Below are 13,670 nucleotides of genomic sequence, written 5' to 3' on the forward strand. Positions count from 1 at the left end.
CGACTCGCATTGCTATGTTAGCCTTACTAAATTGTTTTGATTATAATAAATTGACTTTGTAATTTTAAGAGACGAATTGAAAGTCCATGCTTTCCAGAATCTACAAAAAATAATTTGAATCCCTTGGCAACCGAGGAAACGATGTTAACTTGAGATTGTCACAACAGCACCTACAATGATATGACGCTGTGTGTCAAGCTTCGCAAAAACCCTACTCCACGGTACGTCATTTACGAATGGCACCAACGCACTTCAAGCAAAAGTGGTACTCTAAATAGGGTACTGAAACGTGACAGTGTTCCATACAAAATTTTACGCTGTAAAAAGAGTTGTGATAAAATTTCATACAAAATAGTACTCTATTTGGCAGCTGTCATTAATAGCCCTTTTGCTTGAAGTGCGTTGATGGCACCCTCAATGTTACAGTATCTGGGCGACGATTCTCGTATTTTCGTAACTCCAAATATTCGTAACTTGACAGTTGCGTGTATAAAATCCCATTAGAACTGTCAAGTTACGAATGTATGAGAATTGAATTTTCGAAGTGACTATTTGCACCCGGGTAAATCAAGGTTCTGGCAAAACCTCGGGTAAATAGCATAAAATGAATAAAATGATTTCTTGCAGCGATTTATTAAAAATCTCATTTCGAAGAAAAGTCCGAAAAACTACAAGAAAAACGGAAAAAGTTGGGAATTTTTGTGCACCAAAAAAACTTTGAAAATTAAGCTTTCATTTGAGCCTAATATTACCTATTTAGCTTCGATCGGCGCCTCACAAAAATTCATCAAAGTTACATCTGCATCGAAAACTTCAATCGGATGCAGATGGCGCTTGAGGTCACTCTTTCAAAGTCTTCTCATCGTTTTGGAATACTCCAATGAATGTTGATCTATGGTTGAAAATTTTCATTTTTCTTTACCAAAATACCCGAAAATAAATCTAGGGAGTCCTACGACAGACAGTGTTGCAATGAAATTTTACTTTCGTCTCAGTCATCTTGTAATTTCTTCACTCGCTTTTCAATTGACTTATACAATTCAAACGCAGCCGGACGATTTTTTCTCTCACAGAATCTCCACACCATGTCCAGGTAGCTTCGCTTATCCAAACAGATCGAGTACAATTTACGCGGAACGAGACCGATAGCCGCCAGTTCACCCATTCGTAGTTTCAGCTCATCCAATTTGGTGCGGAACACCGCCATAGTCGAGTTGATGTCGTCGATGGTAAAATGGGTTTCGTTTAGGAGATAATCCAAATGATTTTTCACCTTCGGCACCGAAAAAAAAAATGGATTTTTTAGGTCGTATTTAGGTGGTGCGCGGGTGGATAAATTTACTTTTGTTACGCTGCACTTAACCAGAGGTGGATAGGTTTTCAAGGCTTTCCTTTTGGCTGCAGCGTCCCAGTTCAACCGTTTGGCAATGTAATCAACGGTATCAGCACATTCACCGAGTACCGTCTTCTCGTCGACTCTTTTCGCAACGGATCTAAAAATTGAGAATAAATTTCATTCATTTGTTCATTGTGCACTTCTGCATTCACACAGCCACTCGTAGCTCCATTCAATCGACTCAACACTAGGGCGTATCGAATTTTGAGAATTTTAAGGGTCGCGATAGCCTGTGTGCGGAAAACGTAGATCATTGAAAACTAAGTCCAGGCATATGGTTGATGGATCCGAAGGTGCCCGGGAAGAAGTCCACCCGGACGACTTTAACTTTCAAATGGTCCTAACTCGGAAAGTTAAGAGTATTTTTGAAAACAATGTTCTAGCAGGATGTTGAGCGTTAAAAACTCTACAAAACTGCCAAAGAAACCGATGGTCCAAAAGGTGTGTCTGTCGAGGTTTTCTAACATCGAAAGTTCGACATTTTCGTTTTTGACTTTTATTTCCTGAGAGACAAATTATTAAGTTTAGCTTTTGGCATGAGGTTGTAGAGGAGGTCGAGTACTACCAGTACACTAGGCATTGTCCCGGTCGGCGATCCATCCGAAACCACTTTTTCAACATTTTTGAATGGACTTTTTAAGTGTACCCACGTCGCCCACGAAGCCAGTGCAGACACTGTAACCGGTGTTGCTGAGTCGAGGTAACCTTGGCCAGTAAGTGCACATAATATTCCATAACAGTAGCTGAACTCTTTTACAAAATATTTGGGATCTCGATGTAGCACATTTTGTACTACAAAATCTGAGAAAGTGAAATTTGTGAGAAAAACAACAAATAATCGTTTCAATTAGTTATTTGACCCACGAACAGTAGTAAGAAGTCGATTTCGTTGCAAATACACATTTTTCGATATTTTTACAAAAGGTTGAACTTCGTGGTATACCGTGTCCATATAATGTGCAACATCGAGATCCCAAATATTTTGTAAAAGAGTTCAGCTACTGTTATGGAATATTATGTGCACTTACTGGCCAAGGTTACCTCGACTCAGCAACACCGGTTACAGTGTCTGCACTGGCTTCGTGGGCGACGTGGGTACACTTAAAAAGTTCATTCATTAATATTGAAAAAGTGGTTTCGGATGGATCGCCGACCGGGACAATGCCTAGTGTACTGGTAGTACTCGACCTCCTCTACAACCTCATGCCAAAAGCTAAACTTAATAATTTGTCTCTCAGGAAATAAAAGTCAAAAACCAAAATGTCGAACTTTCGATGTTAGAAAACCTCGACAGACACACCTTTTGGACCATCGGTTTCTTTGGCAGTTTTGTAGAGTTTTTAACGCTCTACATCCTGCTAGAACATTGTTTTCAAAAATACTCTTAACTTTCCGAGTTATGACCATTTGAAAGTTAAAGTCGTCCGGGGGGACTTCTTCCCGGGCACCTTCGGATCCATCAACCATATGCCTGGAATTAGTTTCCAATGATCTACGTTTTCCGCACACAGGCTATCGCGGCCATTAAAATTCTAAAAATTCGATACGCCCTACTCAACACTGACAGTGACAATTTTTACAAAAAATTATTTACATTTCCGTTCTGTTCCTATCGCAAAGCATCCAGGACAATACAGTTTCGATTCCATGCGCCTTACATCGCTTCAATCTATTTTCTATTGTGACGGCCGACGCACCAAATGTGTTTGGCGCTCGTAAGATGCTCATCGGATCAACGGTGTAAGCTACCAGTATATCCAGTTTCGTTACGAATCCGACAAAGTCTCGGTAGTAGAAGAGTTTCGAGTGTTCGGCAAAGTGCTTGGAGACGATAGCAGGCGTAATCTGGAAGCACAAGTTGGTTCGTCAGAGGAAATCAGAAATAAGGTCAAGTCAGGTTCTTATGTCCGTTCTGCGCGCTGGGGAACTTATCGGAAATTTGTCAATGGGATATGATGGAGGGGTTAAAGTTGTGGAACTAAATTTGTGTTGTGGGTGTAACGAACCGATAATACCGGTAAAATGAACCGGTTCAGTGTAAAGACAGTTCTTCCGTAAAGTCTCGGCAATGAATCAGGCTTTCGAGCGAAACAAACCGCATCAGACAATTTTGCATTTTAACGGAGATATTCAAGTTTTTAGTGTTACACTAAACCGGTTCATTTTAACGGTATTACCGGTTCGCGGCACCCACAACAAAAATTTAGTTCCACAACTTTGACCCATCTATCATATCCCATTGACAAGTTTCCGATAAGTTCCCCAGCGGGCGGAACGGACAGAAGAACCCGGACAATTAGGAGAGTAGATCATTGCGACGACGGTGTTGCCTTACGTTCAACTTCTTGCTGAACAAATAGATGGGATGCAACTCGATTTCTCTTTTGTTCACTTCACTGGCAAAGGTCCGCAGTTTCGTCGTTTTAATCGCCACCAGAGGCAGAAAGTCGTCAATGGAAAGCGGTCGCATTTCTTTGATCAATTTGATGTTGTCGTCGATCTGAGCTGAAACACAAAACCCAACTGCTGTGAGTTCGCTGCGTCTCTACAAATTGTTTCCGGACGAACCGTACGGCAATGTTAACACGACTGGATTGCTTTGTATGCACTGCAGTCCGACTCCATTGTTGGTGAGAAGTTGGAAAATGCGTTCCGCTGGCGGCAGTTGATCGAAGCGGTGAAGAAAATCGTAATAGATCCGTGTCGATATTTCGTCGTCGCAGGACAACATTCCGTTTATTTCGGTCAGAATGGCCGATTTTTCCAGATTGCTATGTCTCAATTTATGCGATAATTCCGTTGCTTGAGCTTTCCCGTTTTCGACATCTATGGCTCTGCAATATTCCGTAAAAGTCAAATACGATAACGTTCTTCAGGCCATACGAAGCCATACTTGCGAAATTCAGCGTCAGTCAATTTGAAGTACCACGGTTTGTAGTCGTACGACACTTTCGACAGTTGATCCAACCGGGAAAACAATACATTGTTGGCACATTCAAAAACGTACAATGACTGCAGGATCTGCATCCCATCAACATTGTAGTCCAGCAAAATTTTCAGTTTTTTTTCAACGCCAGCGAATTCGGTGAAAAAAATCTTTTCGTATCTGGCACAGAACTTTGAGACCGTTGATGGCACAATCTGTTGGGAAAGGAATGTTTGTAAAATGATCAATTGAAAAAAAAACTGCTGATCCCCCTTCTCCCATCTAACTTGAGCAATAGCTTAAGAGTGATATCGCCAAATCTTCAGGTGATTGGGAAACAAGCGGTCTCCGATTTTAATGAGTGATAGCTCGTTGGATTCGTCCAGGCATGAGCGCCGCCGAAAATAAGCCGCCGATCAAGCCGCCGCCGATCAAGCCGCCGCCGGCCCTTTTAGAGCAAGCCGAGCCGGTGCCAAAAACACGGCTCAAGCCGGCTTGAAACGGCTGGAAAATGAAATAAAGATTTCGAAAGGTGAATTGGTGAAATAATTTTGAAAACCGAGATTCCTGTTGATTCTAAGCAGCTCAAGTACTTTTTGAATTTTTTTTTCAAAATTAAGAAAATTTTGAAAATTTTCTTGAATTTTCATGAATTTTCCAGAATGGTATATTACGTCCTCGCTTCTAAGTTTGTTGTTTTGGCAAGTATGACCTTTGCGGAACGAGCCGAAGGCGCACAATCAGTTAATTCACAAATTTGAGAAAACTTTATCGATCTTTGCGAATTTTCTCGATTTTTTTTTCTTTTCAATTTTTACTTGATTTTCGTGAGCTTTCGATTTCTTATCGAAAACCATTTTCTTAATGAGTTAAATGAGTGTACCGGAGCATGATTTTCCATTTAGTTCAAGTTTTGAGGCAATAAAACTTGACGTGTTAGTGAACCTTAGACTTAGAGACTTGCTTGTAACAAGACCAGTTCCACTTGCACTTTGAACAACCTAATCTACCTACATTTTCGCTTTCCGTACAATTTCATTTTCATGCTTACTAGTTCATTTTCCATGAATTTATCTAAACGTTTTTATTTTGAAAAAAAGTTGAAAGGAACCTCCAGCCGAGCCGTTTTAAGCCGGCTCAAGCCGACTTTTTCGCCGCCGCCGAGAATTTTTTTTCGGCTAGCCGCCGCCGAGGTTTCTCCGTCGGCGCTCATGCCTGGATTCGTCTTTCAATTCTAGGAAACACGTGTCTTTCACTTTTTCTTAAAAAAAAATTGTTTTCTTTGAAAAGCGCTCAAAAGTGAAGACATGTCAGAGGGTACCGAAAACAGTTTTTCGACAATAACTCAAGAAAAAATTATTTTAAATTGTTGTAATGTTGTACGATTGTCGGCCTTGAAAAGACCTACAGGTGGAGTATACGCACCGCTTGGTGCTAGTTGATCCACTAGAGTTATGGCTAGAAATATAGTGAATGTTCGGAGAGTCCGCCTTCTCTGCTGCTTCGATGTAACACGGAACTGAGTATGGGGTGTTGTAGCTGGCCTCACCCACTATCGTTGCACATATAAATGAACCCAGTACTTTTGGGCTTCAAGCCTACAGAAGTCTTGGAAAAAAACGTTGGTGCCAAAATGTAGATTGTTTCCTTCTTTCTGAGGGCCCAACTGCCAGAAGAGCATCTGGAACGGTACTACGGCAATCATTTTTTATTGTCTACTATTCTTTCACCTTATCAATAGAAAAACGCGTCGCTATGCCACGAATATATCAGATCCAGTGTTAGTAATTCGTGTGAAAAATTATTAAAGTTTTCTCCGAGGATTTTAGTCAAATAAAGTGTTAGCGTATAGCAAATGACCTCAGGACTACGGAACAGTAATTAGTTTTTCAATTGGACCAATATTTACTACGTGACAGGAGTTTGGAAAACCGTTTGCTCCCACTTGATCGTATCGTTTCTCCAAACTCCTGTCGCGTAGCAAATATTGGTCCAATTGAAAAACTAATTACTGTTCCGGAGTCCTGAGGTCACTTGCTATACGCTAACACTTTATTTGACTAAAATCCTCCGAGAAAAATTTAATAATTTTTCACAAGAATTACTAACACTGGATATGTTGTAACGACCTATATTCGAGTCAAAGCGAAGCGTATACGGTAAGGGAATAGTAGACGATACAAAATTACACACGTAGAATCGTTCCAGACGCTGTTCTGGCAGTTGGGCCCTCAGACAGAAGGAAAAAATCTACAAATGCCAAAATTGGCACCAACTTTTTTTTTCAAGACTTCTGTAGGCTTGCAGCCCAAAAGTACTGGGTTCATTTATATGTGCAACGATAGTGGGTGAGGCCAGCTACAACACCCCATACTCAGCTCCGTGGTACATCGAAGCTGCAGAGAAGGCGGACTCTCCGAACATTCACTATATTTCTAGTCATAACTCTAGTGGATGTACTTGCACCAAGCGGTGCGTATACTCTACCTGTAGGTCTTTTCAAGGCCGACAATCGTACAACATTACAACCATTTAAAATAATTTTTTCTTGAGTTATTGCCGAAAAACTGTTTTCGGTACCCTCTGACATGACATGTCTTGGTCTTCACTTTTGAGCGCTTTTCACAGACACCAAATTTTTTTAAGAAAAAGTGAAAGATACGTGTTTCCTAGAATTGAAAGACGAATCCAACGAGCTATCACTCATTAAAATCGGAGACCGCTTGTTTCCCAATCACCTGAAGATTTGGCGATATCACTCTTAAGGGCACACACGTTGTTGAGATACATTTCATGAACTTAATGAGAGAGCAAGCCAGCTGCATGATCTTTGTGTTCCTTGAACGTACATTTCTCATCTATAGTATCTTCGACGATGGCTGACCGTATTAGGTATAATCACTGTTTAGAGAAGACTTTCAAATGGAGACGGCGCCGAGTAACGTTAACGAAAAACAAAAATCTTAAAAAAATCATTCTAAAATTCTACTTCTCACAAATGAGCGTTCTACTACTCAGAGTTTCCCCACCTGCCTGGCCTACACCCTATTCTTTACCTGCAATTCTTTGCTGAAGTAATAGATCCGATGTTGCTCTGGCACCATGTCATACTCCTCGGCAGCTTTTCTCGCAACATCTCTCAAAATCGTCTCTTCAATTTTCAGCAATGGCACAAAGTCGTCTATGTGCCTCGGCCGCATTTGTTTCAAAATTGCCATTTTACAGTGCAGTGTATCTGGACTTGCGATTGAATTAAAATTTGTATTTCAAAACAAGCCAAAGTCGAGACTCCCATTACCTAGTTTCAAGTCCAATAGGAACGGATTGCCGTCAATTGCATACTTGGACACTCCACTATTGGTTAGATATGCAGTTGATTCAGGCGCTATCAACGAATACCGCACCGATCGTTGGACATTTGTTCTAAAATAATTACGGAAAATATTTACAGTTCGAAGTAGCACCATTGTTGGGCAAAACTATTTTTTTTAATGATAAACAAACCGACTACTGTCAACTGCCGGTAAACATGGTTCTAACTGTCACACAATCAGCTGATATACAAATCAGCGTAATGTCCGTACTGTCATTGAAACACTGGTGTGAAGTTGGATGTAATATGAATCCAAGGTAGATATAGTGGAAAGGTAAGGACATTTAGACGCTGATCAATTCGACGTCTTTTAACTGGTTGACTTTGATTTCCTTGTATTTTACAAAATATTGTACCATGTTGAATCTCGAACGACTCATATGACGAGTGTTTTCACTCTACGAAAAGGCATAATCCAAGTATGCAATTAAAATGAAACAAATCAAATTATCCTTGCAAATGGGTATAAATACGATGTTGTTCTCATAAAATATTCAGAATAAATACAACTGTTCAGCGGGCAACAAGCCCCGATAGAAGTGTCTCAACGTAGGGCTCTTAGTACGACATAACTAAAGCCAGTTGGAAAGTAGAAGAAGTGTTATTGGCCCAAGCAAAGCCACCGAAAAGGAAATTGCCCTTCATAAGTAGTTGAAGGTTCCAGTTTCAACATTTGGCGCCCCCGGGTGGACCTTTGTTTGGGCGTCAAAGAGAGATTGTAACAAATGGCCTGGGTGGTGAAGAACGTTTGGTTGAAAAGCAGAGAAACGGCTTGGGTGGCGGTAACGTTCGAAATATTACGAAGTGATTCGGACTTTTAACAATCTTGCTGAAGCAGCATATTGGTCCTTATCGACTTCAATTGTCGACTTGTTGGCATCATAAAAAATTGGCCGATTGGTCATCCAGTTGTCAAGCGGTTTCATTGGTCATCAAATGGTCAAGCGTATATATATCAGGCAGTTGGTTAAATTAAGTTCGTTGGTCAAATGCAACTCAGGAAGTCATTTGGTCAGACACAATCGAAAAGTCGTTGGTCGAGCATCCAATGCACGTAAGACATTCATTGGTATGACATCGTCACAAACGCAAATCGAAAAGTTGTTGGTCGAGCAGACAATGCACATAAGACATTCATTGGTCTGAGATCGCCACAAACGCAAATCCAGAAAGTCGTTGGTCAAATGCAACTCAAGAAGTTATTTGGTCATACGCAATCAAGAAATTGCTGGTCAAGCGCAACTCAGAGACGTCATTGGTCATAGGTCGTCTACAAGAAGTTGTTAGTCAAGCATAACAATTCAATCATTGGTCGCTCAAGAAGTTAAGAGCCAGTGGTGAACAAGCATAACAATTCAATCATTGGTCGCTCAAGACGTTAAGAATCAGTGGTGGATCGAAAAAGTCGTTGGTCAAATGGAACTCAAGAAGTTATTGGTCAAACGCAATTTAAGCAAGTCGTTGGTCGAGCATCCAATGCACGTTAGACATTCATTGGTATGAGTTCGTCACGAAGGCAAATCAAGAAGTTATTTGGTCAGACGCAATTCAGAAGTAGTTGGTCAATGGAATTCAAGAAGTCGTTGGTAAACCGCGACTCAACATTGGTCAAGCGCAAATTCAGAAATCGTTGGTCAAATAGGACATTGTTGGTAAACCACAAGTCAAGCAGTCAATTGGTCATAAGAAAATTCATTGTCGCATCGTAAAAACGAGTGGCAACATATCGGTTCGCATCAAATGCAACTCAAAGAAGTCGTTGGTCAAATGGGACTCCAAGAAGTCATTGGTCAAATGTAAAAGTTGAGTCATTCAAAATTGAGTAATTTTTACTATACGTAAAAATGGTGGGAGTATGTTGAATCTCGAACGACTCATATGACGAGTGTTTTCACTCTACGAAAAGGCATAATCCAAGTATGCAATTAAAATGAAACAAATCAAATTACCCTTGCAAATGGGTATAAATACGATGTTGTTCTCATAAAATATTCAGAATAAATACAACTGTTCAGCGGGCAACAAGCCCCAATAGAAGTGTTTATGTCTCAAAGTAGGGCTCTTAGTACGACATAACTAAAGCCAGTTGGAAAGTAGAAGAAGTGTTATTGGCCCAAGCAAAGCCACCGAAAAGGAAATTGCCCTTCATAAGTAGTTGAAGGTTCCAGTTTCAACATACCTATCTCAAAACACTTGACGAAAGTTTCTATGCCGTTCGTATTGACAATGTAACATCTAGTAGGTAAAACCAATATTTTTAATGCGCGCCTGAACTGCTATTGGTTGAAGTTACTCAAAGCTGTAAACTTTGGGGAGGACACGCTATTATCATCAAATGTGGCCCGAAAAACTAATCTTATTTATAAAACAAAGTTACAGTCGACGTCAGTAAATTTGCTTAAGCTGTTTTACAGCTGGTCTACTAATACAATCAAAATCGGATATAAGTGTGAACCCGCACGCGCGTTGCAAAACCGTATAAAGACGTATAAGTTGGTTTGAATGAGTGAACCAACACTGAAAAAAACAACTATAGTTGCTGACGCTTACTGTAGTTGATAATAATAGATTGTGGATTGGAGCACTATTTCACAGGTCTCTCAATGATTGACGCTGTCGGCAAGTCGGTCACTTCTGTCTCTCAACCGAACAATATTTTCATGGATCGAAAATTTAATTTCCTAACAAATGATTTTGATTTTTAAATTTCGTATATCAAAACACCGACTCGAAAGCAGTGCCATCACTGATTTTTGCGGTAGTGACGATAACAATTTTCACAATCTATACAACCCAGTCCACATCCCGGAATCATAGCTGCTGGGAAAAATTATATCAATTGGAAGCAAGGATTCACCGGAAGTGGCAATTGACTGGGATACTCAATTTCCGGAAAAAAGACGGCGAGACAGCAGGTTCCAGATCATTCTCATAAAGTAGCAAACCATATGGCCAGTGCGACCCTGGTTAACAGATGAACTAGCCTTCAGCGAAAGGCTTAATGAGTCATAGGCTCCTTTCTGCTGGTTTGAAGTCTAGGTTTCAGAAGGGATTAACGAAACGAAGCACCTCGCGATGCAACGGAATGTAGATATCTAATTCAGACAATCAGGGGACGAAACACTACCTTTCTCATCACTGAGGAAAGTGTGCCAGTAAGTATATGAGAAACGTTGTGATAACGGAGACAAATTGAACCAAGCGATTCGAATTTGTTATTTTCTCCTCTCAGAGAAATAATATCAGAATTTATTTTTGAAAAAATTAATATCAAAAGAATTATCTATAGATCAATTAAATAGAACGAAAATGACTCAGACTCAGACTCAGACTTCACATCTTGAGCTGGGGACCAGGCCCTGATCCCAGTCAGGCTCTCTTAGAACAGCAAGGGAAAAGCACATTGTGTTTTCCTGTTACTCTTCGGCCATTCAAGCTGTCCAGAGACTGTCCTGGTTGTCTCTCGAGAATTCACCAGGCCAGTCTATAAGGTCTGCAGCGCTGGGCCGCCACTCAAGTTGCTAGAACTTATATACCTCTGTATGTTACAGAGGTAACTAACAACAACTGCCGCCGCTCGGTCTGACAGTCGGACTAGCTACAAATGTTATCTTTCATTTAGTCAATATAGTCAGTCGAATTACCTCTCTGGCCAGTGCACTTACTACACACTTAGCTACCCGCCATCCTCGCGTTCCTTCCTTGTCGCTGTCTGCTCGTCTGTTCCAATCTGCGCGGTTTGGTGACGTTCTTCCTGCATTTCCATTCAACCTTTGTATATTCCAACAAGTTCAGCATCCGCCCTCATTCAAACGTACGCGGCTCATCCTACTTTACTCTACTAAATCTTTTCATTCAAAAAACTTCAATACATTCAAGTACCTGTCCTTACAGTTTACCTGCTTCCGTGCTTCCGGCTTTCACGCAACACCATTCATACAAACCATACCATTCATTCAGTCCAGCGCAACTTCAACGTGACACTTTCCATCCTGCCACTTTCCTGTACTGGAACGTTACTTAAATTGACCTACCACACACCATAGCCCTCGAACACGAAACTGCCATAATGCAGCGTACCAGAAATACATTCACAAAATTTCACCACAAGCTACAGACAATCCACGGTGAGCCAGTAAATGACGAAAGACGAATCCTCCAATTAAATAGAACGAAAATGGCGCTGAAATTAGGTTAGACCATGGCGCTGAAAACGGTAATCCGGCCCTGGGTGTATATATTATACGAGACTCATCGTTTTTGCATGAGTTGCAAACTAAGCTCTTCGGTTCTTACATTTTTATTAAATGTTACCATCAACTTAAGCTTGCAAAAGCAAACCACTCCTTAAACTGACATGTCTAGTTTATGACTATGTCATCTGCTATTTGCAACTAAGATACGAATAAGCAATGAGCTGTGGTCACTCAACATTTGAAATACTTTAATCATTATTGACATACGCTTGCCGATCCTGAAAGGTTAAAAAACTCTGCAATTTTTTGACATTGGCATGATCATCGCTTAACTATGAAACAATATGGTTCATTACGGCTATAGGTTTGTTCCAAGGCTGTATGAATTGTCAAATTTGATCCATAGAACCATAACCTCAAAAATATTTGTGTGTAAATCTCGTAGGCGACGTTGCCATATTTGTATGATACATCACGAAGGCGATGTTGCTATGGATCAAATCATCGTGGTTCGGGTTGTCAAAGTTCGTGTTTACAGCTATTTGGAACAAACCTATATCAATGATAGCTTTCATCGTCAAATGTTTATCCAAAATTTAATATTGATGAAGAGTAAATTTATAGTTCTGGAGTTTGCTTTGGATGAAAGCCTTCTCATGTAACCACCACAAAAATACAAATAAAATAGAAGTCATATTTTTAGGCTCACAAACTAGTGACATTTTTATAGTTTCAATTGATTCGATAGAAAATTATCAGATCAGAATAAGTCATGATTGTGGATTCTACCCAATGACTATGCAATTTTGCTGAAGAAGCCGTGGACATAACTTTTTCCAAATTTTTTCTGATTTTTCCAAGTCATTGTATTATGACCTCACTTGACCTTGTTTTTCTCTACTCCTCTCTCTTTCTCTTTCAAATCAAACAACAACAACAACAATAATAAACGAGCCGTCAGAACAGTCGGAGCGTTTGCTGCGACTGAGCCCCGTACGAACCCGTACATCTATTGCGCACGTGACCCTAGTTCGTCCGTAGCCCTACTCTTCCCGTAAACGTCGGTAAAGTAAAATTCTTATGAAATTTGTACGTCTTAAAAATTGCGCATAGCGCAATTACGAAGCCCCGTACGATTTTCCTTTCAAACGTAACACAAATTTCAAATTGACCTACAATTTCCTCAGTCCTATATTTAACCTATATTTACCTATAAATAAACAATTTACTGATAAATATGCTAGTATATAGCTCAAAATAACTATCTATACCGTTATATAGCTCAATATAGCTGTATATAGATATTTGGGATCCTTGAAACACCACACACACATACCCAATCACTTCCCACTGATCAATAACTTTGTAAGAATTATTTTCACCGATTTCTATTGTTTTTACAAAAATCCAAAATGGCGGCCGACGGCCATTTTGTTAGGAGGTGGAAAGTAGTACGGCTGCTTTACATTCGTTAGTACCTTTCAAACAAAAAAAAATTCATGAAATTTGGTCAAATTTTACTCGAGATATTAACAAAAAACACCACCTTCACTCTACGGCCGAGTAGCCTCATATAAGCTCACTCCAAGAGACCTAGCTCACGCTCCGGTGAACCGAATTTCATGAACTTTTTTTCCCTGATTGGTACGGTCAATACCTATCTAATAAAGCAAAATTTATCTAAATCCGTTAAACTTTGGCCAACGTTCAAGCAAAAACGGGTTGCCGCCCTGTACCTAGTTCACACCAAGGGGTCTAACTCACGAGTCGGTCATCCAA

The 13,670-nt window shown here is 40.3% G+C and overlaps 1 protein-coding gene across 4 annotated transcripts; it reads right to left on the reverse strand.

Moving 5' to 3' along the window:
• Window positions 1-988: 988 nt before the first annotated feature.
• LOC119083662 (transcription termination factor, mitochondrial-like) lies at window positions 989-7,889 on the reverse strand. Of its 4 annotated transcripts, none has more exons than XM_037193444.1 (8): window positions 7,621-7,889; window positions 7,379-7,557; window positions 4,290-4,537; window positions 3,965-4,230; window positions 3,732-3,901; window positions 2,991-3,241; window positions 1,343-1,493; window positions 989-1,273 (listed from the first exon to the last, which is right to left on the reverse strand). In XM_037193444.1, the coding sequence occupies exons 1-8, from the start codon at window positions 7,787-7,789 to the stop codon at window positions 992-994; spliced, it is 1,716 nt and encodes a 571-aa protein (XP_037049339.1). In that variant the 5' UTR covers window positions 7,790-7,889; the 3' UTR covers window positions 989-991. The 4 variants fall into 4 exon arrangements, with proteins under 4 accessions (XP_037049339.1, XP_037049340.1, XP_037049341.1 ...); XM_037193445.1 differs by having other exon boundaries at window positions 3,965-4,220; window positions 4,283-4,537; XM_037193446.1 differs by having other exon boundaries at window positions 3,965-4,228; window positions 4,294-4,537; window positions 7,621-7,850.
• Window positions 7,890-13,670: the final 5,781 nt, after the last annotated feature.

This window comes from Bradysia coprophila, unplaced genomic scaffold (assembly GCF_014529535.1).
Source record: "Bradysia coprophila strain Holo2 unplaced genomic scaffold, BU_Bcop_v1 contig_70, whole genome shotgun sequence".
NCBI classification, from domain to species: Eukaryota; Metazoa; Arthropoda; class Insecta; order Diptera; family Sciaridae; genus Bradysia; species Bradysia coprophila.